Here is a 25,869-nt window from a genome sequence, read left to right as displayed (position 1 = left end):
TTACGTACGTTGCTAGTAAACATGGCGCCCAAGCGATACAAACGCTCGAAAGTCTGGTTACATTTCAGTAAAAAAGACGACAACAGGGAACTTGCAGTACTTTCCAAGTGGATGTTTCGTCAAAGGGTTTTAGGGTTGCAGATTTGAAAAATTAAATAAAAAAAGCTCGATTTGACTTGATTGTATTTGTCATTTGCTGACTTAAGTTTTATTTCTGAGTTCTCAGTTCATATATCCTTTTAAAAAGGAGAATTTTATAATTCTATTGAGAAAATTTTGGACATTCTCGTGGAATTGCCACAGAATTATTTATGTTGTATATTGTACATTTTTACAGAAGAATATTTTATCATTATTAACATTTTATATTGGTGATCCTAATCAACCTTTTATTGTCCTTTTTTTCCCAAATGAGAATTGGAATCGTAAAATCTTATCAATTCATATTGTAATTTTACTGCTGTTGATGCTAAACACAGGAAATGTTTTTGAGAATCAGTTAAATTAAAAATAATTGCACAGGCAAGCTTTATTCTACAACATTTTACATTCAAAGTTTGTCAGATATTTAGTTTTTCCCCCTCTTCCCTTAATGTTCACTATAAAAAAGTAACGGATGTGAAGCTGTCTAAATTAAATTAATGGCTAGTCCTTCTCATCCGACATTCAAACTATCAAATAGAAACGGTGGTAACTGATTAAAGATTCAGTTACTGCAGACTCACCCTAAAAAAGATCAGTAAAACAGTAAAACTTTCTAGCCAAGACCAGATATCATTAAATAAGTAACGCCTAAATGACAACATTTATGAGGCTATAATTCTGCAACAACAAATTGTCTAAAAGAGCAAAACAATGAGAGGAAGGAGTGAAGGGGAGTGAGAGAATCTGGTGCATTGTTGCCTCCAATTATGCCGTTCCTCGTGCCCTTGATACCTTCACGCCTGCCACTAAATTACATGCATGTACATGTGCACACAAACAATCGCATCCAGTGCGCCGCAGTAACCCGCCCACGCGACTATTTTCCAAGCGTCCTTTGCTTTCAGCTTTCAAACCACAACCTTCAAAAGTTCACCAGAAGAGCAGTCATTTCAGCGCTGGAAAACTCCCAATTAGCAGCTTGTTAAAAGCTGGAGTGAACTTTTACGAAGCCGCCGGGGCAAATTCAGACCCCTGCACCAAAATGAGAATATACCTGCATGTGGAGTAGACTGTATAGTATCAATACATGAGCTTATATTACACACTTCTAACGGAATATACGGTATTTGAGAAATCAGGTTTTTGAATTTGCATCCATCTCTGTTCACCAGAGACTTTCCTGAATGGTAAAATGTTCTTTGCAAATGTAATTTATGCAAGCTCAGTGAATAATGTCTAGTGTCATTAGGAATATAGCGGCCTGAGAACCAAGTGGTCCTGCTGGTTCTACTTCAAATCTGGATTTAATCAAGGATGAGGAAGAGTACACTATCAATATGTAGAGTTTCAACTTCAGACCCCCAAACTCTTCTTACAGACCAATCTCCGCATAAAACCCTGTCTTTAAAAAGTCTACACCAGGGGTCGGCAACCCGCGGCTCCAGAGCCGCATGCGGCTCTTTAGCGCCGCCCTAGTGGCTCCTGGAGCTTTTTCAATAATGTTTGACCTTTTTTTCTTCTTTTTTTCTTTTTTTTCCTCTTCTTTTTTCCCTTTTTTCCTTCCTTTTTCCTTTCCTTTTTAAATCTCGACATTTTGACTTTTTTCTCAACATTTCGACTTTTTTCTGGACATTTTTACTTTTTTCTCAACATTTTGACTTTTTTCTCGAGATTGTACTTCAACATTAATCTCGACATTTCGACTTTTTTCTCCAAATTTTGACTTTTTTTCTCCACATTTCGACTTTTTTCACGAAATTTTGACTATTTCCTTGACATTTCGCCATTTTTCTCAACATTTCCACTTTTTTCTCGACATTAGAGTTTTTTCTCAACATTTTGACTTTTTTCTCCAAGTTTGTTTGTTTGAGTTTGAGTTTGAGTTTATTCACAATACCATAATAATAATTATAATAATACAATTGAATTAAACGGGTAGAGTGAATGGGTCCCGCAAGGAAGCTAGGAAAGCTTATAGGTGGGGGCCCATAGTTCGTATAAGGGTGAGGGTACAGTCAATGGTATAAGCAGTTACCGTCCGTTAAGAGATGGTGATGGATAAATGCATACAAAGTACACAAAAAAACACTTAACATACATACTTAACATTACATACACATACAGTCACACACTTACATCCCAGCAGTGCATAATGAAAAAAGAATCTCCCCCCAGTTATAACTAATATAGAAACATGCAGCATGTGTTGCCTTCATTCTAAGGCTGATACAAGACTTTTCATTTTTTGCGGCTCCAGACACATTTGTTTTTTGTGTTTTTGGTCCAATATGGCTCTTTCAACATTTTGGGTTGCCGACCCCTGGTCTCCAAGGACAATCTGAGACCAACAGTGGTGTTCCGGGCCCGTGTTCTTCCTGTAAAAGGCCTCACAGCGCCGGTTTATTCACACAGCAGCTGAATGTGACACCGTCACATTAACGGTTTTAAGAGCAGCGCGGTCACTTCATTTATAGCTACGAGTGCTCTGAGCCATCAGGTGTATATTCACTTTTAATTGCAGGAAAAATAAATAAATATATATACGTATAAAACTTTTGCAGATAACATAAAATCATATTATTTAAAAATAAGGGCAGGACACAAACAACTGTTTAGAGCAGCGAAACGGAAAGAAAAGCAGGGATACACTCCTTTACTTTACAGGAAAACGGTGAAACACAGAGCCGGTCGCCTCTTTCTGCTGTCAGAGAGGGTTTGTGTCAAGCTGTTAACAAACAAGCCATGACTCCTGTGTTGCCTTAGCTGTCAAAGATGGACACATACAAATAACCGGTACAGTAAATGCAACGGCACTGACAGATATTTGGTTTATTCCCTCCGGGTCGCTCTGACGAGAACCCCAAAGGCCACCAGCAGAACTGATTGAATTACTTTATTTATAGAGCGGGAGGACTCGCGTCTCCTTTGTGTGTGTGTGTGTGCGTGTGTGAAAGATAAAGTTAGAATGATGTTGACAATAATGAAGCGAGATGAGAAGGTTTGAAGCAGAGCACTTGCTTATTTTCCTGCTTACGCACATGTTCATATTTCCAGTGAAAGCCGTCCTGCAGCCCGTCAGTCAAGACCTCGCTGTTCTTCTGCGTTAATTAGCTCTTTCCATCTTTAACCCGTGGGCGGGTTCATGCTTCAGCCGGACTGAGCAGGAGCCCTCGGCATTATGAAGAAAACATAATATCTTTAGCAGTAAAATAGAGACTTTGCCTCCAGTTAATCCAGCGATGCCTCATGTAAGAGCGGTGAGAAGGAAAGTTTGACTCAAGAACGGCTGCTTCTGTTAAAAACTGGCAAAAAAGGCTTGAGAGCCAAGTTGTTAGCTTACTGATAACGGCAAGTAATCAATAATTTGTATTGCTTACGATCAATGATGAACTGTAATGAGACCATGCTTGTCTGATTGTGTTCTGCAGAAAGTCCCTCCATGTTTGTACTCTCAGAACAAAAGCAAAGGAAAATGCAGCAGATGAATAATTGAAGATTTTGGAAACAGCTCACTTAATGGTTTCAGTTCAAATGTATAATTATAGTGAACAGCACGTTGATGTGACATCAGAACATCAAAAAGATGTTTAAACACATTAAACTAACAGGTAGCAGCAAGTGTAAGCAAATGAGTTTAAAGTCGTATGGAGGGTTTAATGTGCTTCAGTTGTGCTGCTAGCTTGGTCCCAGAGCAACAATGATAATTACTGAGTAAATTTGTTATAGTATAACAACATTTTTAACTTTTTCACATATTTATAATGTTTTTGATAAGAGCCCTTCCGTCCATTATCTTCCACTTATCCAAAGTCAGGCTGTGGGACCAGCAGCCCAGGTTAGCCTAGCTCAGGGGTGGCCAACCAATCAGAGACCAAGAGCCACAATTGGTTACTGTGTTACTGCAAAGAGCCACATCAACTACCCATGATCCCTCACTCCCTGCTCTCTCTGAGGCATAAAAATACAAATTGGAAAACGGAAAGGTGAAATCCTGCAATCTGATTGGTTGTTAACTGTGGTATAATGATCATGTACCACGACTTCTATTCTAAAACCTTAACGCAGCAGATAATTCCGCGTCAGGGAAGCAACAATGTATCCATGACAACAACCAACTGTTACATATCTTTTGACTGTTACAGCAGGGAGCAAAAAGTAGCTGGTGTTAAAGTTTATTTTTTATTTTCGTTAACAATTAATTAGGCATGTTCACTGTAAACTCTGATCTCCGGGGAGGAGCTAACGATGGATGAATGGATGCAGGAGTTCCTGTCTCCGAAAAGAAAAGACGAGCAAAAGACGACATGCAGAGCTACATCTGGAGAGATGGGACTATTTTTTTCCACAGTGGGGCTATTTTTACTGGATAATATGTATTTCTGATTAATTAAAAACTACATTAAATAGATTGTGTGTTCCTCTTTCATATTTACATTATTGGTAACCGTTTTATAAAAGCAATACATCACTTCGCGTCGGGCCGGAGACGCCCCTCAGCTGTGATATAATGAGCGTATACCACGGCCTGTCGTGATGTATTGCTTCAATATTAATAAACTCTCCCACTCTGTTAAAAACGTCCTGTGTTCATTTTTTCCCTGCCATTTTGAGAGTCGATTTTTTCAAGTTATTTGTGTCAGAAATGCAAAATTCAAGTGCGCGCCCGTTTAGCTCAACAGGTTGAGCAGGCGATAGTGATGCACCGATTGTTCGGTAACCAAAATTGTTCGGCCGAAAATGGCAAAAAAACACTTTCGGTGTTCGGTGGAATAAGTGGGAAAAAAAACGAACAATTAATAACGGCGTTGTAAAATAAGGAAATAGACTGGCCGCTCCGTCCCGTAACGTTGCGCACTACATAAATCGTTGGCCAACCAAAAACTAACCCCATAAGAATTTTACCTAACATTCACCAGGAGGTGGAAACAAAACAACATAATGCTGGGAAATTAAAAAAACTTCATTTTTTTATGTTCAATAAATATTTTCTACCTTGTAATTTTGTAAAAGATTTTTTTCTTTGAAAAGCATGCCTAAATCAAAATGTATTTGATTTATGCAATGGTGAAAAAATTGGCAAAATAAATGAAAAACTGCCGAAGAACCATGTTCGGTATTGTTCGGTATTCGGCCAAGTGTTTATTATTATTTTCGGTTTCGGTTTCGGCCACAAATTTTCATTTCGGTGCATCACTAGCAGGCGACTTATGTAAACCTTCCCTTGTACGGCGACGCAGGTTTGATTGCAGTCGCGGCATATTTTGCCCCCACTTCCTACGTGTCTGTCTTTCACTGCACCTATCAAATAAAGTCGCAATGACACCGGGCAAAGAGCCGCATGCGGCTCACGAGCCGCGGGTTGGCCACCCCTGGCCTAGCTCATCCACCTGATGTAGGAGGCAGAACAGTTTGTGCTGGACGTCTGCGGTTTGTAACGATGCTGAAGGCCTTCTGGAGACGCTGGCTGTGACAACATGTCCTGGATGGAGGGAAGACTACTTCCAGGGACGCTCTCTGCACCTCTCTGTTTTCTGGTTGTGAGGGGAGAAGCTCCCATAGTTAACTGAGTTAACCGGGAGTTCCCGGTAGATGTTTCAGGGCCAGGCCGTGTGTGCGTCTATCCATTACCAAGAACGGCCTTGTGGATGTGGCCCTTCAGGAATCTTTACGGGGCGAAAGACCGCTCTGTAGAAGGAGAGATACGGGGCGGGGGGTATCTGCTTATCGGGATTTTCTGAATCACATTCAGCACTCTCACCTGAACATAAATCATGTGAGCACAAATCCTTTAAGAATTTGAACCAGTGACATTTTACTACGAGTACATAAGATGAAAAAACCTGAGGTGTCAACAATAATAGATTCAGCGATGCAACGCAATGCACGATTCAGCATCGATGCGGCAAAGTGCCATAATCAATTATGTCACCGTTTATTTTCTGGCCTTCAGTGGACAATAAAGTTGTGAAGTTTCAATTACTTCAGGGGGCATAACAACAAGAATCAAGACGGCTGAGGCAGAGGGACATGACATCCATAGACGGGTAATTAAAAACGGTGTGTAAAATCTGCAACACTAAAATCAAGCATGTTGGCGACACAACTAACTTCACGAACCATGTCAATTGGTTTTATTTCTGGCTTGGCTTCAACAACAACAGATATGTTACACACTGGTGCTCGTCTGGCGAGGCTACTCCTGGATTTTGTGCTGGTGACGGATAACGCCGTAAATATGATAAGTGCTGCTGAAATTGGGAGGTTTCCTCAAGCTACATTGAACCTCGCTGCGAAGCGGGCGCTTAAGATACCGACGGTCTCCAGGCTTCTGGACAGAGTCCGACGTATCTCAGCATATTTCCACCGCAGCAAAACCAGAGAATCATCATTAAACTGACAAGTCCACTTACAGCGATAATTGATGTTGCTGGTGCTCATATGATGGAGAGATTTTTGTGACTGCAAGCTGCAGGAAACGCCACTCTGCTGTCGCCGGCCCTCGTCACGTTCAGCAGAGCAGATCTGACTAACGTGGAGGAAACAGTGGAGACATTAAAACCAGTGAAGGATGTTTTACAGAGGAGAGCCGTCCTCCCGTCAGCCTCATGGCACCAGCGCATGCCCAACTCCTCCAGAGCAAGTCAGACACTACTGGAGATTAAAGTTGCTTTTGTCAACAAAAATTATGACTAAATATCGTTGTCAACGAACCTTTATCACCTGAGGAAAACGAGACGCAACGAACATGCTGGTGATGTGACGATAACGATAATTAAATATATACTGCAATATCGTAGAGGAATAAAAACCAGACTAAAATGTAGATTACAAAATAAAAACTCTGCTAAAATGTGTCTGCATTTTCGTTGACCTAAACGAGACAAAATGTTCCAGCAAAGATCGTTAATGTTCATGTTTTCAGTAGTTTCCTCTGGTTTAGTTCTGCTGCTGGTGACCTCCATCCCAGTCGCCACAAAATCACAGGAAAAAATAAACATGTTGTAAACTCAAATTAGAGTCTTCTGTATCTGGAATGAATATATTCTTGAGTTTATAAGGTAACAACAATATAATAATAAGATAACCTTGTTTGAATTGTAAAATGGATTTGGCTAAATACAAACTTTGACTAAAACTAGACTAAAATGGTCCTGGACAATTCTGACTAAATAAGACTAAAATGCTCAGACTTTTAGTCGACTGAAACTTGACACGACTAAAAGGAGAATGAACGTGACTAAAACTAATAAAAACTGAAATGATAGATGGACCCAAAGACTAGACTCAAACTAAAATTGAAACAGGCTGACAGAACCAACACTAGTGGAGACCAACTACTGGTCCACGATGTGAATGAATCCATCAACACAGATCTCAGCCCTGGATCCTTGTTTTAAGGCGTTTCCTTTCCTGACAGAGGAGGAGAGGATGTCTACGCAGGAGTGACTTCAGAGGGTGCAGGTAATTTAATTTCTACTTGTAAAACTTATAGAATAACGTTCAATTCAATTGTAATAACAGTGTCCTGTTAAATGAGCAGTAAGAAAGCTGAGAAAGTGCTGCTAACTGCTGTTTTCTGCTCTTATTTATTCTGCTCAGACAGTCTGAGAGGAGATGTCGGACAGAACTAGATGAAGCGCCTGACATAACTGGAAGTTCAGGAGTCGGGGAAGAGTTGCTGTCTGTGGATGACAGTCGTCAGACTCTGCTCCCACATGAAGGGCCTCGTCGCTGCTCGGGAGTTTGCTGGGACCAGCTTTCCATCCACAGTACAACTCCGTCTCAGCACTGGCATCGGCCGTCTTACTTTGTACTGCAGGTTCACTGATGTGACATCAGTGAACCTGCAGTACAGAGTAAGAGGACTGATGCCAGGGCTGAGGGGGATTTGTACTGTATCTCCCCAGACCTGCCTCTCTCTGAGGATCTCCTGGACCGTTGGCGTCGCCATAACGGCACATTTCCTGTACACTCTACTGTAGGTCGGCTTGTGCATCCCAGGTACAAGTGTGTCAGCAGAGAGTTTTCCACTGCAGGAGATGCTATCACTGTAATAAAAAGAGCTCAAACCGGACCATGTCGAACAGTGAGAATGATGTAGGCTTTGGTCAAACTATATATTTCCTCTGAAACGGATTGTAGGCATTGTAGGCTTAATGCAGGCATTGTGACATAGAATTGTCAACTTGGTTTGATTCACCGCACAAATTGGCACAGATTACTTTTGTAATACTGTATTTGACCCGGTCTTTGTACTGTATAGAAAATCGTAATTCTTGCCATTGTAAAAATGACATGTGTAGCTGCTGTACTCTACTGCCCTTACTTTTTAACAACTTGTGTTTTTATTATTTTACCCCTTTCTTATCATTTTATTTGTTATTTACTGTGTCTTGCCGCTTTTAATGTTGACGTAAAGCACTTTGAATTACCTTGTGCTGAATTGTGCTATACAAATAAACTTGTCTTGTAGATGATGGTGATGTTGGACTCATATTTGCTAGTAGGCTGAGTCTACACACTTTATTTTTGCTTTACATTACTATGTATTTCACAGCTTGATATTTTGTTGTATGCAGCTGATGGGATTGCCAGATAGGATTCTCATCTCAGGTTGTCATCGTCTTTAAGATGCTAAGCTGCTGTTTTGTTGAGAATAGTTGCACTTGACTTCACTATTTGAAAAAAGGTTTCACAGTACTAAGTGGTCACTGTGTTGCACTGAAAATTTTTATTTCTGGGTGCCCGGGTGGTTGTTACAATCCTGTGCTTACTGATTAGGGTTCGCACAGGAGTTCATGAAGTTCCCCGTCTTCGAGCTGCTACTTTACTGTGTGTAGAAAAACACTTCTGCTGGAAAATGTTGTCTGTTATTGCTCCATTTCATTTCAAATGGTGCTAAAGCAGAGAGGAGAGAAACATTTCTTATTCAAAGCTCTGAAAGCAGTGATTTATGGTTTCTTTTTCAGGTTTGAAAGTGCCATATCCAATACCCTGTACCATTCAGTTTTATTTTATTTAATGACATTTATGTCAAAAAGGCACAGGAGAGTGATAGTACACACATAGCAGCCAATAAAATCTGTTATTATCTGACTGCTTTTGTTGCCTCATGACTGATGAAAAATGTGACTTTTTGTGTGCAGCAGAAATTTGATGCATCACAATGAATCGGCGAATCAAATTAAACCGAATCGTTACCTGGTGAATTGTAATCAGATTGAGTTGCGAGGGCAGTGGCAGTGCACACCCCTAGGAAAAAAACGATGAATGAACTGACGAGTCGTTCAGGTCTTGTTGCCATATGACACCAATATAGAGGACCGGCAGGGGGTTCTCTTAATCTCAGTCTCCACAACTGTAGTGTAAGTTTAAAAAAAATGTATTAAGTGTTTATTCTTCCCTTTATTCGTCTTGTTTTACAGTTTGCTGCTGGCCATTTGCAAAAAAGCAAAAAATGTCATGGAGACACGCTGGCTGAAGAGGCCGAGGAGACGGCCGGCCCTGTTAGAGATTCCTGTCTGGAAAATTTACCCTAAACTGCTAGTGGAAATGCACCTAATGCCCCCCTTGAGTCCCCAGGGTCCCAGTAGTGTAAAGCCTCTGGTGTGAAAGACCTGGCTCTCCTCTCAGATCCTGCTAAATAGGAGTTGGAGCTCGTTGCTCTTCTCATCGTGTGATGCTGACGACCTCTGTTTACACTTGACGACCTCCCTGAACGTAATACTTTCACCTCTTCTGTCGTCTTCTACATTAAATGCTGTGTAGAAAGTGTCACAGAGACGCCTCCGGGTTTTACCAAACAGGAAACCGGGGAAGACAAAGGAAACCCAGACTCTGGACGGAGGACAGAGGCTCCTACAGCACCGCCAGAGCCGACCTGAGGAGAGGTATCACACAAGCCAAGGATGGAGGGATACCTGAAGGACAATAACCCACGGCAGATGTGGAGGAACATCCAGGAACTGACCAACCACAAAGGCCAGACCAACTTGCAGGGATCCTCACAAAACTCTTCAATCTCGCCCTGACACCTGCCTCCGTCCCCACGTCTCAAGGGCTCCACCATCGTCCCCATCGACAACCTCAATGATTACAAACCCATTACCCTGACGTCTGTAATCATGGAGTGATTACAGACACAAGAGACTGTCTTCCTCTGTCCCTCAACCCACACAGATCTAGAAAACAGGTAGACCTACGTGAGGATGCTCTTTGTGGACAAAAGCTCCCCAAGGCTGCGTCCTGAGCCCTCTGCTGTACGCCCTGTACACCTACGACTAGGGCTGTTTGATTAATCGATTTTAAATCGTAATCGCGATTATGTAATTAGAACGATGTAAAAATGTGAAAATCGTAAAATCAATTTTTAAATTTTTTTTTAACCTTGTCTGCACACATAATAATGATTGATACCATATGAATGATTGATAGAAATACCTCTCAATACCTGCGACAAGTGCCCCATCGGAGAGGCTCTTTAGTGTAGGAGGGGGCGTTGTAACATGCCACCGGGCATCCCTCAAGCCAGATGCGGTAGACCGGCTCGTGTTCCTTGCAAAAAACTTGCAAATGTGAATAGTAAATGTAATGACTGACATTACACACCTCTACCTCCTTCATGGGTTGCATTATTATTTAGCATGCAAAGACCCAGTTTAGTTTAATTAGAAAATGTCTTGTTTTATTTAATTGCAAGTGCTGATTTGCTGATTTTTTTTTTTTCAGAGATAAAACTTTATATTTTATTATATTTTTTAAAACTTTTTTTCAACTTATTTTACAGAGTTTTGCACTTTATTCATTCATTTTTGGTTTAATAAGAGCAAAGTTTGCACTTAAAGCCCAATGGAGCAAATGTTCAATAAAAAAACAGCATATTTGAAATCATTTCTTTGCCTTTTGTCAATTCACAAAATAATCGTAATAGTAATTGAAAATCGGATTTTGAGAGAAAAAAAATCGAGATTTTATTTTTGGGCAAAATCGAACAGCCCTACCTACGACTGCTCTCCGACTCACCCAACCAACTGCATCATCAAATATGCAGACGACACTACCATAGTTGGGCTCATCTGCAACGAGGACGAGGCGGCATACAGGGCCGGGCTAAAGAGACTGCTGGTCGGGAAATAAATCGACCCTGTTTGTCCAAAAGACCAAATAATTTATCACGGACCTCAGGAAAAACAAACGGGATCACATCACGCTTGTCATAAATGGAGGTGGACAGGTGGAATTGTCTCCAACTTCAAGTTTCTGGGCACCCACATCTCTGCATACGACTCATGGACCTATAACACCGAGGCCTTGGTGAAGAAAGCTCGGCAGCGGCAACACTTCCTGTGTGTCCTCAGGAAAAACAATCTGGACACGAAGCTGCTGTTGACCTTTTACCTCTTCTCTGTGGAGAGTGTACTGACATACCGTCTGGTCCACCTCCTCCACAGCTGCTGCTGACAACGAGGCTGTGCGGAGGGTTGTTAACATCGCTACCCTCTGCCCACGCTGGAGCATCTCTCCGGAGCCCACTGCCTCAGGAGGGCCGGGGTCGGGTCAGGAGACGGCACATCACCTGGACGACGCTATAGGTCATCGTACACCAAACGACTGACAGATAGCTTCGTCCCCCGGAATGGCAAACAATCCCATCATCTTCTAAACTCTTTTTACCAACAAGATCTTCTGTTTCTATTCAAAAGAGATTTTACTTTAACGCCCCCCTGTTTCATTTCAGTGAAATGTTTTTTATTCTTGTGTTGGTAAAGTAAAGTCATACTTTTTCTTTTTATTATTCCTGGTTTTTCTTTTCGTAGGGGTGCATGATAACTCAACGACAGATCTAGTGTTGGCCAGCTTAAAGCTCATCCTTGCCCAGGATACAAGTTTATCGAAGACGTGGGAAACAGCCCCTCGTAAACTGTAAAATATGCCATCATGTCAGTGCTAAACCCAGAGTGACTAATGGAACTTTCTGAACATAAACCCGTCCCCTTAACGCCGATGCCGGTTTCTAATATCCACCCCCAACAACCTCTTTCACTCATCCGCCACACAGAGAGAGATAAAATATACAATTCAGGAGAACAAAGTGTCAGGCTCTGCAGAATAAATCCGTCTCTAAACCAATATTTTGCCCTACTCTATATTGTCTGCCTTCCCCCCCGATCCATCAAAAAGGCTCATTCACAAACATGGCAGAACACACAAGGGCAGAATGGAGCGTTGCTATTCCCATAAGAAATAATCTTGTAAAACCATTAAAGGGAACAACGTATGCGCAGTAGCTATGGGGGAGGATTACGGTCAACCCCTCTCTTCTTCTCCGTCTCTGACACACACACATTTCTATTTTGGTTATAACATTTTCTTTATGCTGAACATGTGCAAACAGAAGCTGGGACTATGGTAACAAGCACGGAAAAGCTCATTCCACAGCCTGGAAACAACTGTGTGTGAATGCACGACAGTGGATAGTGCAACCATCAAAAGCAATGTGTATTTATAAAATAAATAGTATACTCTGTGTTTTTGTGTTTATTTCATGTGGTGAAAAATCCATTTACAGACGATAGCATCTATAAGATAAATGGCTTCAGTGCAGACATGAATGGATAAATGGACCCGCTGTACCCCTCATGGTTTAACCTTGATCTCACTGCTAAATGTCAGACCGGTCACTAGAGATTTAATTTCAATTACAATTCAATAACACAAGACATACACACCTGCTCACTCACCTACATGCTCACCCCACAGTTTCAGGGACAGATAATCGCAGTAGCCTAGTCCTGATTCAGTTTTATGGTGCTTTTCCACTAGAACCTACTCAGCCCGACTCCCCTTGGCGCTTCTCCACCAGGGGTCTAACGTACCGAGTAGATACTTTTTTTGTATCTATTCTGCAGAGGTTCTAAGGGGCTGAGTCGGCCTGTGATGTCATCACACTACAGGCCACCGATTGGTCGGGGGGTTGGAGTCAGACGTCTGAGTCAGGATGTGACATCAGAGAAAGAGACTCTGACGGAGCTTCTTGTTCAGTTTATTCCAGCAGCAACGGCAGCAGAAGTCTGTTTGGTGATCCAACTCTGAGGTGCAGATGTTTATAAACCTGGTGCTGAAGAGAGAATTAAAAAGGAATCTAGACGGGTGATAAGGAACGACCAGATCTACCAGACTCTGTCACTTCATAGCTGCTCGCGGCTCCAGCTGACTTTTCAGCAGCCGAGACAAACAAAAAAAAAAAAGCGTCGCCCCTTGAAGCTTTACTCTCTCTCATTTTTAACTTGATATGGATATATCTATCATCTCCTCCAGGTTCTACACCTTTAGTGTTGTTATCTTCTTCGTTTAGATACACAATCAAATATGTCACAGCAGCTTCGCTCCAACCTCCTACATCTGCTCCAGGTGCTGAATTGTACTGCAAGAGAAACCAGGCCGAGTTGAGTTGAGTAGAGCAGAGTAGGTACTTGTGGAAAAGCGCCATTAGAGACCTGGGGCCTCATGTACTAAGAGTGCGTGGACTTCAACGTGAATCCGTGCGTGGAATTAACAAGACCGCAAAAATGCATATGTACAAAGCTGTGCGTACGCCCAAATCCACGCAGGTTTCTCTGTACATCCCAATCAGCGTGGATTTGAGCGCACATGCGGGAGCACAACACTCCGCCTTGTCTCCTCCCTCAAATATATGTTTGAATATGATATGAAGATAATTATCCATTAAAAACCGCTCATCCTAAAAAGAAAATGCTCTGAGCTGGAATAAATAATTCATTTTGGGGCATTTAGGGGTGTCGGACTCCGGTCCTCGAGGGCCGGTGTCCCTGCAGGTTTTACATGTTTCCCTGCTTCATTGCACCATGATACAAGTGACTGTGTCATCAACAGAACTATCCAGACTTTGATGACAAGTTGGTGACGATGATTAATTAGAATCAGGTGTGTTAAAGCAGGGAAACATCTAAAACATGCAGGACACCGGCCCTTCTGGGATTCACTTTGACACCTACATTATGCTGTTCTTTGCTTTGCGTTGCGTTCCGTGAAGAGTTGTGGTTTTATTATGATCGTGCGGGTTTGTGAATGTTTATGGGCAGCGTTAGTGCATCATTACACTCTGCTTTTCTTGTTTGTAATTTAAGAACCGACACCAGAATTTTTGGTGGATGAAAAACGGCTCCTCGTTGTGCTTTATTGTCATGCTGACGCATTAAGACCAATGTAACGTTTATTGAGTCTTTCACATTATGGATGTCCGCGATCACCACTCTCATAAGTATAACAATGTGAACAAAATACATTTATATTTAAAACATGAAGCATTACGATCTGATTCCTCTGCTGCAGAAATAAAGACAATTTGTGCCGACGGGATTATCGAGGTGCAAACGTGAGAAATAAAGAGCAAAATTGCTGTAACTCGGAGTGTTTCATCCGCAGGAGGAGAGACAGGTGTCGTGCCAAAAAGTGATTGAAGGCCAAATACAGTTAATGAAAAGTTGTTTCTGCCTAAATATGACTTGATCTCATTCTTGAGCTTCATAATCTGAAATCTGACGGTTTAGCGCTCTCGCTCAACGGGCTGCTGTGCGCGCTCCCGCGGCCACAAATCAGAAGAAATCAGATTCTGGCAGACAATCAATTTTTGGCACAACACCGGTTTTTGCTTCAAAATTAATTTTAATGTATTTCTGTCCAGACACAGTTATGGGATGTTTAGGGTCTGGCTTTTATCTCCAGTAGTCATCCCATACGGTCGTCATGACGACGGATATGTCCGACCTGTAGCAGCTCCAGCTGAAGCATCATGTTGGTCTGAACCGGAGCAGCTGGTCCAGTTCAGGGCAGAGATCCAGGAGGATCCTCTTGGTACCTGAACCAGCTGATGGTTCAGTCTTAGTCCTGGACCAGCAGGTCTGTGTGATGCCTGAAGACTCGCTCCCGATCCTGCCATCAGCAGGTTCCTCTAACGGAGCCAAAGCTCCATCAGGATTTGCAGGTTCCATCGTTGAGCTCCTGCCTTTAGTTGTTTGTTCAGATCATGTGGTTGATTGTGAGATTGTTGCAGCTCCACTCTTGTGTAACTTATCTGGTGATGTCGGGACTGTCGTGTCCTTCACGTGGTCGTGAATTTATTGTTGACGTTAAGTTTCCTCATATTCTGCACTTCACTGCATCACCAGTGAGTGTCGCCAACGGGCAGAACCTCAGAAAAGTGCGTGAACCAGCCTTAATGTGTGAGTGACGGACCGCAGCTTTCTACGTTCACGTCATTCTTTGTACATCCGACCGTGAGCGTTGAAAGTGGCGTACGCACGTTTTTTGTGCGCCGCACTCTTAGTACATAAGGCCCCTGGACTGGTTGCTGTTTGTGTCTCTGTCTGTTTCTCTCTTGCAGATTCCAAAGGCTTGTGTGGCCGTTGTGTGTTTTCCTGTTTCTCTCATTTGAGACTTGCAGCAAATGCCCCCCCCCCCCTCCGATCCCCCTCATATATATCTTAAAATAAAAAAGCTTTATAGAATGACGAGAGAACTTGATTTAATTTCATGTGTTTGCTTGAAAGATACATTTTTTAAGACATTGTAACACAATTATGATAAAACTAAGGTGATGAAAATGCATGAAAGTTGAAAAATTGAGCAGTTTCAATTGAGATGAACTGAAAAATGTCAAATTAATTGTCAAGAGGTGCACTCGGTTGTGTCTTAAGTCAGGAGCTGACAAACTTTCTTGTGACATGTACAAGGGACAACAAAACACACTACGGCTTTAATAACACATGGCATTATAACAAATGACATGTAATGATGCTCGTCTACTACAACATGCTCAGCATCTTCCTCATGTTGCAACTGATCACATTAGCCTGTTCAAAAAAAAGGCACTTTTGAACATTATGCATGGAAAACTGTCCTACACAGCAGGATTTGGGTTTCCTGGTATACATTATGATAATTTGGGCTGGAAACATAACATCTTCAAGAGTAGGTTGTCTCCAGATCATGAAAAATAGAGCAGTTACAATGGAGCCAAACTGAGAAAAAGAGTGATAAATTGTCTAGCGACTTCATTAATTCAGCTTCCTTGTGCAACAACCCCACCTCCAAAACAACCTTGCATACCACAGCACTTCCTGGCAGTTAGCAGCTGCTTAGCAATTACCCTTACATACCATATGTCTGTTACCTAGCAACAAATCCTTAGGCTGATATTGCCATCTATGTGCATGTCTTTCCCATAACAGGGCACTTGTCATTATTTTGCCATCAGTAGATTCTCCTGCAACACACCTTTAATCCGGCTCTCCGTGGACTGGTGCTTTTGCATCCTCTTTCTGAATATATTTGATACGGTCAGTCGAGTCTCTGCATCTTTGTGCACCAGAGCCTTATAGGTGTGAAAACTCACTACCATTTCAATGATGACGGTATTATTGGTCACTTTTCTTTTAAACATTAGAGATGCTCTGTAGCATTTAGGACATGTTTACTCATCCAGATCAAAATCCCAGTGGATCTGTGAAGTCTTCCTACAATGTATGTGAATTTAACACATTTATAGAGAAAGAAAAGAAAACACACACAAGGCTCATATTATGAGGTGTGGGGAAAAACATATTTGAACTGTAGAAATTCAAATAAAAGAGCATGAGCATTAAGATGATAGAAATACATTGCTGTTATGGATTTTGGCAGAAAACTCACATTCAATTTAGTTTAGTTCAACGAGTATATAGTGCCAATTCACACCTAAGGAACGTCAGGCCCAATTACTGGGGAAGCTCACAGGGTAAATAGTTAAACAGAGTCCTGTTTAATACAATTCAAGGAAAAGTACAACTCAATACTATCCACTTTTTGCACATTAATATTAATAAAAGCCAGTAAACAGACGAACAAAGGCCAAACGCCTGCAAATAGCCTGCATTGAATCTTCACCTTGATTGAATCCCCGGCACCGACCGTGGGCCGAGCAGCCGGCTACGAACACAAGAGCCTTTCAACAGGTGGAGGACGCTACCAAAGGAAATTACAAGGCATATTCAATATGCTGCCGTCGCTGACAGGATGCGTGGATAAAGAGTCAATTAAATCGGGTAAATCAGGTCTCAATGTCTCTTTTTTTCAGTCCCGTCCTCGGCAGCGCCAACATAAAAGGATGAGACGGTATAATATCATGGAACTGTTTACAGTGCAGTCATGACACTGCAGGGACACTAAAGTTACAACTACTACTGCAGACGCTTTTATCCAGACACAACACAAGCAATCACGCAGGAGCAGGGCTGGGTATCGATTCAAATGTCAAGAATCGATTCAATTCAGATTCTTAAGATTCAGAATCAATTACCAGGATTTGATTTGATCCGATATTGATTTGGGTTATTGTTATTTAAAATATTTTTTGAACTGTTGCCTGAATGACTGTAAAATAAATAGAGAAATAATAATTTCACAATAATTATTGTGAAATAACTAAGAAATAAATAACTCAAACAGGCCTTTCAATATCCATTTAAAGTGCAAAAAAAGTGCAAAAAAAAGAAAGAAATTGCAAACAGCACATGCAGTAAACAAATCATTTTAACTTGTCTAATTTAATCTGTCACCACGCACACATATTGCCATGAAGCACCTGGCATTTTTCAGAAGTGTCATGACAAACTGTGTGTACGACTACTGGGATTAAAGTTCACAGGGCGAAAATGTAATGATGAAAAAAAAAATAAATAAAATTAAATCGATCTTTAGACATAAGAATAAATCTTTAGGAATTAATATAAGAATCGATTTAGAATCGGAAAATCTATTTTTTCAACACAGGCCTAAATGGATAAGTGCTGGTCAGACTTTAATCTTGCCAAACTTTGTTGTACAAAGTATTACTAAAGTTTTAGGTGAGACAAGAAGCTCTTTTGGCACATTTCTTTTCTTGAATTGTGCTTCTCTCAGCCTGTGATTGTTAACTGGAGTCTCCACACTGAGGTGAAGAACCACCAGTGAACTTAAGCCCCTTTCTAAACTCTCCCACTGCCCGGCTCATCTCTGTCCCACTCTTCCCTCGGCCATTTATCTTCCCAGCCATATCCTTTTCTTTTAAGCCATCAATGCTTTCCGGGCTCAGTCTCAAACAGCTCTATCTCTTGCAGTCCACTTTTCTTCCCCTCACCCCCCACCGACGCCACAGACTGCAGCAGCCGAGGAGTAACCGCTTCTCCATCTCGCCATCTGTTGACCTTGCAGCACATTCATCCACAGGGAAGGGACTGCAACGATCTACCACGGCGATCGCTGCGCTTGCACTTTTCTTTTAAAAAAAGAAAAAAAAGCTACATAACCATCCAACATTAGATTGCATCAATCGCTACTTAAAATAAATAAATAAATAAATAAATACAATCTATTCTCTTACTAAAGGTTGAGGTCCACTGACTTGGACAAATCCTTTAAAGGGGACCTATTATGGCATCTAATCCCTATTTTAAATAGGCCTTGAATGTCTTAAAAACAAGCTTTTGATTGTTTTTGCTAAATAAATAAAAAATTCAGCCTCTAAACCACGTCTTTATCTTCCCATTCTCTAACCTCATTATCAATGAGGGATTCTGAGTGGCGGGGCTATGATAATGAGGCTCTGTGCTGATTGGCTGCCTGAATGACACGATACACCGCTACGGAAAAATGGTGGAAGCTCCGGCAGGCGGAGTTAAGCCTGAATTATGGTTCTGCGTTAAATCGACGCGGAACCATAAATCAGCCTTTACACCTTGTCATAACTGCATGCGATGCGAGCGAGCACCAGCGACAAAATCAATTCCATTGCTTTATTTTCTATTGGACTGTCCTAACTGGCCGTTTTGCGCTGAACATTTGTCGGACGCCCTGCTTCTATTTTCTTCCTGTCGCTCGCGTTGAAAGCCGGTTGAAAGCGCTGTAGGAAACAGTCATGATGAGGAACGGCTGATCCAGTTAGTTGAAATGAGAAGTTATCTCTATGATTCCTCCTCATTTCACTACAAAAACCTCAATAAAGTGGCAGCTGCTGGAGGGAGATGGACAGAGAGACGATGTCACGCAGTGCTACGATAGTCGGACGCTCATGCAGTTACACGGTTTAATAGTTGTGGGCGTGGTTTGCATTTTGGTTACGTAACAACGGGAGCAGAATCTTATTGGCTCGTAGATCCACATCACACTGGACGGCTCATCCGGGCGGCTGTACAGACTCTGCAGAATTTGGCTGCTTTCCTCCTTCTCTGAGTTGCTGAGGGGAGACCACTTTATATATGTTAAAGCAAGAAAAAACGTGTTTTTCATAATAGGTCCCCTTTAAAATAAATAAGTAGATAAAATCTAGCTGCTTACTAAAGGTTGAGGTTCACTGACTTCGACAAATCCTTTAAAAGTGAACCGACATCTGCTCAAGCTGAGCTATAGCAGTCCTCGGAAATAAGAAAAAAAAAAAAAAAAAAAAACAGTATATGACATGCCTAAATGCTTTCTGACTAGTTTGAAAATGAGAAGTAGTTTCCAGAAGGAAAAAAAACTCCTCCTGTAAGTATAAGTGACAGGGTTACACTCAGCGGGCAGGAGGACACGAGAGAGATGATATGCAACAAGAATTAGGTGATTTCTCCCGTCACTGGCGGAGAAAATGAACATTTTTATCCCTGTAAAGTTAAAAAAGGATCCATTACATGTAAGTGTTGCTCTATTTTAAATGACATTCTTTCTGGGGAAACCTAGTTAGAATATATCTCAGAAATAAAATAAAATAAAATAAAAAGAACTGCAGTGTGTTTCTATGGTGTGATGTTCCATCTATAAAAAATGTGGGTCAGGTTTGCTGCTCTGGAAAGCATTTAAAAACCAGGAAGCATCTAAAAATATGGTAATCCTCTTTCACTTATACAGAATATTTGCGAGGGAGATTACATGGATTTTATGCCTCTCGATATCCAGAGGTTACGCTTTCAGCTGCTAAAAGACACCGATCACTGCCTGTTACAGAACGCTGTTGATAATGACGTGTTATGAGACAATTCAGGTAAGAAGAAAACAGGATGGATATATATGTATATATATAGTATTTCTTCCTTCATGACCTAAATCCACTATTTCAAACCCTTGAAATAAAAGCTGGGAGCCTCCTGAACTCTTTAGGGAGTCGGAGGCCTGACGGTGTCGTGAAACCACCGGTGGAGCGAGACACGGAGCAACAACAAAGGACATGTTGACAGGGAGGTGAGAGACCAAGACAATAACGCTGGAAGAAATGAGGAAGACAGAATGAGAGGGACTCGGTGATGTGAAAGCCATCTCATGCCTCTGCACCCATGGGAGACGCCTCTGAGCTTTGTCTCACTCTAACTCACTCCATAATCCATACAGTCATTGTTCTGTCCCCCTCTCAGCCTGTTGGGGTGTGTGTGTGTGTGTGTGTTGGGGGTGGTGGAGCAGGAAGCAGGTGACACCTCCAACAGGTCACCAGTCCATCAGTGACAACAAAGCCAAACAACCATCCTACAGTGAAACAGAATCCCAAATGAGCTTACGGTTCATGTTTTGGACCACGGGGGAGAGTTTGAGTATCTGGGGAAAACCTAAAGTGCTGGAAGACGCTCAAACTCCTCCCAGAAAGGCTGCAGATTTGAAATAACCTTACAGCTGTTGGGCAACAGGAGTTCACCGCCATACTGGCTGCAGCCACAACCGTGGACTCAACTACTACTTTAAGTACTTGTACATGATTTCTGTTTTATATACCTGCATTTCAAGGCAAGGCAAGTTTATTTGTATAGCACGATTCAACACAAGGTAATTCAAAGTGCTTTACATCAACATTAAAACCGGCAAGACACAATTAAAACATAAATAACTACCGTTGTCCCGATCGATCGGGCCTGATCACGTCATTTTCAAAAGATCGGGATCGGCCAAAAAAGTATCGGGACATAATTGTATTCAACAATACAGACAGTTGATGTGTGTTTATTATAAGATTTTGGGTGGCGCCGGCGGCTGGAAGAGGAAAGAAGCATGGCTAACAACAGCTAGTCTATGCTCAGATAAACGGTCTGAAAGTTTTGAAAACAAAGAAAAGCTGTCGGAGAAAAGTGACTGTAGTGTTCTGTAAATGATTATCTGTCACTCGTAAATCATCTTTTGGTCCACTTTATTGACTCTGTAACAACACAGGGAGGACGGACTGCTCTGAACACACTTGGTTCCTACGCTCTGCGTGACATCATTACGTCACAGTGACGGACAGGGCCAAAACAGCCGCGATGAATATCTGCTGATATTCATTTCATGCTGTTGAGAATTCTGCACTACGGTTAAGCCAAAATGTATTTTAATTTTCTTATTGATTGTGAGTTTGACTGGATGTCATTCAACTTTTGAACCTAGTAGGTAAACTACCTCTTTTTGAAGTTAAATTGATTTATTTTTGTCATTGCACTATTCTGCACTTTTTGTTTTAGTTTACAATTTCATGTTTCTACATTTTGTGGCACCAGTGCTGATAAGCTTTGTTTAGATCCAATGATGCAGTCAGTGAAGAGAAATATATGTCCATGTTGGAGAGGATGGACAATGCATTTTTTACTTTTTTTTACTTAATTCATTCCCAAAATGTATTTGATCGGGGAAAAGTATCGGAAATTTATCAGGAGCCAAAAAAAGTGATCGGATCGGAAAAAATTGGGATCGGCAGATACTCAAACTCAAGTGATCGGGATCGGATCGGGAGCTAAAAAATCCTGATCGGGACAACCCTATAAATAACAAATAAAATTAAAATGATATGAAATGAAAAATGATAAGAAAAGAGGTAAAATAATAAAAAGCACAAGTTGTTAAAAAGTAAGGGCAGTAGAGTACAGCAGGTTCATCTCATTCTTACAATGGCCAGAATTACGTTTCTATACGGTCAAAACGTACAAAGACCGGGTCAAATACAGTATTGGAGAGTAATCTCTGTCGATTCATGCGGTGAATCAAGCCAATTTGATAATTCTACGTCATAATTCATTTCATAATTAAGAAAGACATCAAACAGACATCACTTAAAAATAATTAACAAACGAGATGCAAGAAATAAAGGTTGCAGTGCATTGTGGGAGAATACTGAAATGCATTAGTAAATAAAAAGGTTTTCAACCTTGATTTAAAGCAACTGAGAGTTTCAGTAGCCCTGATGCATGAAAGGGTTGGTTCTAACTCTGGGTACAGAAAGCAGGCGTGACCCTGACAACCTCATATATCTCAGTTCAGTAGAAATAAAACAGCACAAGAACAAATAAACAGTTCAGAACAATAAACGTCTGAACCCGTTTTTGTGGTTATGTTTGCTCATCCTGAATGTTCAAAGTTACCAGTTACTAACAGAGAAAGTGCTAACTCCACTCATCTGTTATACTTGCTTCATCACAGAAAGCTAGAGTTTATATGAGCCGTTGTTATGAAACAGCTTCGGTTCATCCAGAACGGATCATCAATCCATCTCAGGGCCAAAACACGACAACAAAGACGTCCTTCAGTCTCACAACCACTACTATAGTCCAGGGGCCAGAGCCCAAAATTTCACTGGTCAGCACCACTCAAGGTGACCAAACCTGCTTACAATTTTTGAAAAGATCCATGTCTGTAGATGATATTTTGGTATGATAACCTTCCTGAGTGGCAGCTGGATCATAGTTATCAGCTCATGAAGTTACCCAGCCCTTCAGAAAATTACATTTTAGATGCTGCTGCATATCCTGGTTTAGACTCATGATATCTGTCAATATTTCACAATATTGTCTTTGGTATCATTTTAAAGGGGACCTTTAAAGCATTCATTCAAGCTAAGATGTGATACATTTCCTGAATCCTTATTGTCCTGTGAGTATTCCAATTTTTGTATTTTGTGTCTCTGTTGTTCCTAGATGACACAGGGATAAAAGATAGTATATCATTAAGGCGAAAATGGTGTAAAAATGTGTGTTGTTTATAGTTTAAAGAGCTGCAGTGACCTTGATGTTGTTCAGAAAGATTCACATCTTAGCTTGAATAAATGCTTAAAATGATACCAAAGACAATATAGTGAAACATTAACATATTTCCTGTACATGAGTCTGAACCAGGATATGCAGCAACATCTAAAATTTAATTTTCTGAACTTCATGAGCTGATAACTATGATACAGCTGCCACTCAGGAAGGGTTATCATACCAAAATATCATCTACAGACATGGATATTTTCAAAAATTATAAGCGAGTTTGGTCACCTTGAGTGGTGCTGATATCTGGCCTGGAACATGGACTACTACGGCCAGATCAGAACCATCAACCAACCAACACGTCATTTTCAACCGCCAGAAGCTGCAGTTGAAAACATGCAAATACATAAAAGTTATCCTTGCAGATTTAAAAGAAAAAAAAAGAAAGAAAAAAAGGACAGCCAAGACATTTCTGGAGTTACATATCAAAAGCTAATGAGACACGAATTATTCATTAAAAGAAATTATTTTAATCATTAGGCTGCTTTTTTTATTGAGAAATCTGAAAAGCAAAATTGAAATTCACTTACATAAATGATTAATTGTTATACAGCGATGAACGAACATTACTGTTTAATTTCATAATTCAACACTCAAGTCGTCCAAGATCAATTAGGATGTGCAAGTTATTTCTGCTTTTCATTTCCAGACTTCTCTGAAATTTCCCCGTCAGTCTGAACATATTTTTCTGCGTTACAGCAGGGGATCGACATCAGTCCAGACGCTGACGTCACTTCAGGAGTTCGAGTGCAAGAAAGGCTTCGTCAGCAAATACAGTTTCATGTGGTCAAACTGCAGTTATCCACTCCTAATTGTCAAATTTAATTCTCAATTTACTCTAAATAATGGAAGAAAACACACACAAAAACCCCCACTAACTGTTAAATTACTTACACAGGGAATTTAATGCTTTTTCAAATAGAAAAAAAGACAAAAATGCTGAAAAATGCATGAAAAAAAGAAAAAAATAATCTAGAAGGTTTTATGAAATTTTTCTAAATATCCATCACAAAAGATCTTTTTGACATGTATGTGAACAGTTTTCTGAAAAGTATTGTATGGTCCCATGAAACTAGACACAGTTTACTTTTCTTATGCTTAAGAGCCACTAATATGATCAATAACTCACCGGCAGTGAAGTCCTTGTTCAGGTCGATGAAGGCGTTGGAGTGAGGTATCCGCATGTTGACGGGGGAACTCAGGGCAGTGTGGCAGGTGGGGTTTCTGAGTGGAAGAAAAGCACCAGATTCACTCTCTGCATTTAACTTTATAAACCGAGGGACGACAGCAGTGGAAATAGAGTTTGGGAATTAGTTATGAAAGTTGTACTTTACCTGTCAGTGAGGTAACAGATTTCAGTGGCGGGAGGAGTGGTGACGCCGAAAACATCAGGAATCATGTCCCCGTTGAAACTGAGGGTGGAAGAAAAAAGTGTTATTGTTACAAACCAAACTCAAAACATATAAAAAAATTAAAAAAAACAACATGACAATTCTACTCACTCCATAATAAGAGGCTCATCTGTAAAGTTCTTGTTCAGCGTGAGGAACCCAGACATCTCTGCAGAACAAGAGAGTAACGTAAGTCAATGACTAAGTCAGATCAGACTAAACAGGGCTTTAATGTATAAAAAAACTAACAAAAAAACAGACAAAACACTCCGCGAACATAACTCTGGGGAATGAAAGATTAAGTCTAACAGTAAAAAAAAACTAAAGCAAAAACATTCTGATGCATTTCCACCAAAATATATTATATTTTGTAATGCATATTTTTTGTACATTATAATATTGACAGCTCCTTCCATGTAGTTACCTTTGAGGAAGAGTTCATACAGAGTTAAAGCACGACGATGCAGAGTGTAATTTAAGTTTCTGATGAACACCGACGACGAGCCTTAATCAATGTGATGAGGGTTATAGGAAGAAAGGCTGTTAGTGACATCAGCGACTGTTGTATTTGTCCCAGTGAGCCACTGCAGTGAAAGCAACAATTCACCTTGTTCTTTAAACCTGGACATTTTTCAAGATGATCTTTCCCTGTTTGGATGACACTTGTTGCTCGTGCAAATGAAATTGATCACAATAGCCATTTTCACATACAAGTGCAAAAAAAAAGGCTCGGGAACAGGAAACATTAATGGCACCACCGCTGCAGAAATATGCTAGTTACAGTTTTGCACCAAATTATTTACCTAAGCATGTGTATAAAAAAATAAATAGATAAATATTCTTAAATGGCAACTAAAAAAGCAAAATCTACAGCGATAGAGAACCACTTTTTTGTGGTTCTGGTCTTGTCTCAGTCTCTCCAGGTCTCAGACTCGTTTCACATCAAGGTGACAGAATCTGGTGATCAGCAGTTTTTCCTCTTGTTAATGTACAGTTTTGTAAACTATTTGTATTTTGCATCTGATTTGATGTTTTGGTGCATCTGCATGTGGAATAAATATATGGATAATATTTGCATATCGTTGTGATTGATTCAGCATCAGGTCCATTTCAGTGATGCTGATATACGGTGTAATCTGATTACTTTAATGGTAAATAATGTCATTTTAATCTTTAATATCTAAAATTCAGGTTTAATCTCCAAATTGAGTCCAATTTAAATCAGTAACATTTCCTATTCATGTTTTTTTCTGAGGTGGAGGGGGGTGTTGGAGCTGGTTATT

At 40.8% G+C, this 25,869-nt stretch overlaps 1 protein-coding gene across 1 annotated transcript in view; it reads right to left on the bottom strand.

The window, feature by feature from the left end:
* Window positions 1-25,869, bottom strand: part of itfg1 (integrin alpha FG-GAP repeat containing 1) — a 278,570-nt gene that overhangs the window by 248,540 nt on the left and 4,161 nt on the right. Inside the window, exons 4-6 of the mRNA XM_061746781.1 lie at window positions 24,698-24,755; window positions 24,530-24,607; window positions 24,325-24,419 (exon numbers count right to left, since the gene is read on the bottom strand). Of these exons, the coding sequence (XP_061602765.1) occupies window positions 24,325-24,419; window positions 24,530-24,607; window positions 24,698-24,755 (231 nt within the window). The remainder of the gene's footprint in view (window positions 1-24,324; window positions 24,420-24,529; window positions 24,608-24,697; window positions 24,756-25,869) is intronic.

The sequence above is a fragment of the Cololabis saira genome, chromosome 2, assembly GCF_033807715.1.
Source record: "Cololabis saira isolate AMF1-May2022 chromosome 2, fColSai1.1, whole genome shotgun sequence".
In the NCBI taxonomy this organism is placed as follows: Eukaryota; Metazoa; Chordata; class Actinopteri; order Beloniformes; family Belonidae; genus Cololabis; species Cololabis saira.
The sequence above is the reverse complement of the archived record's forward strand: the minus strand, read 5'-3'. Positions and strand labels throughout refer to the sequence as shown.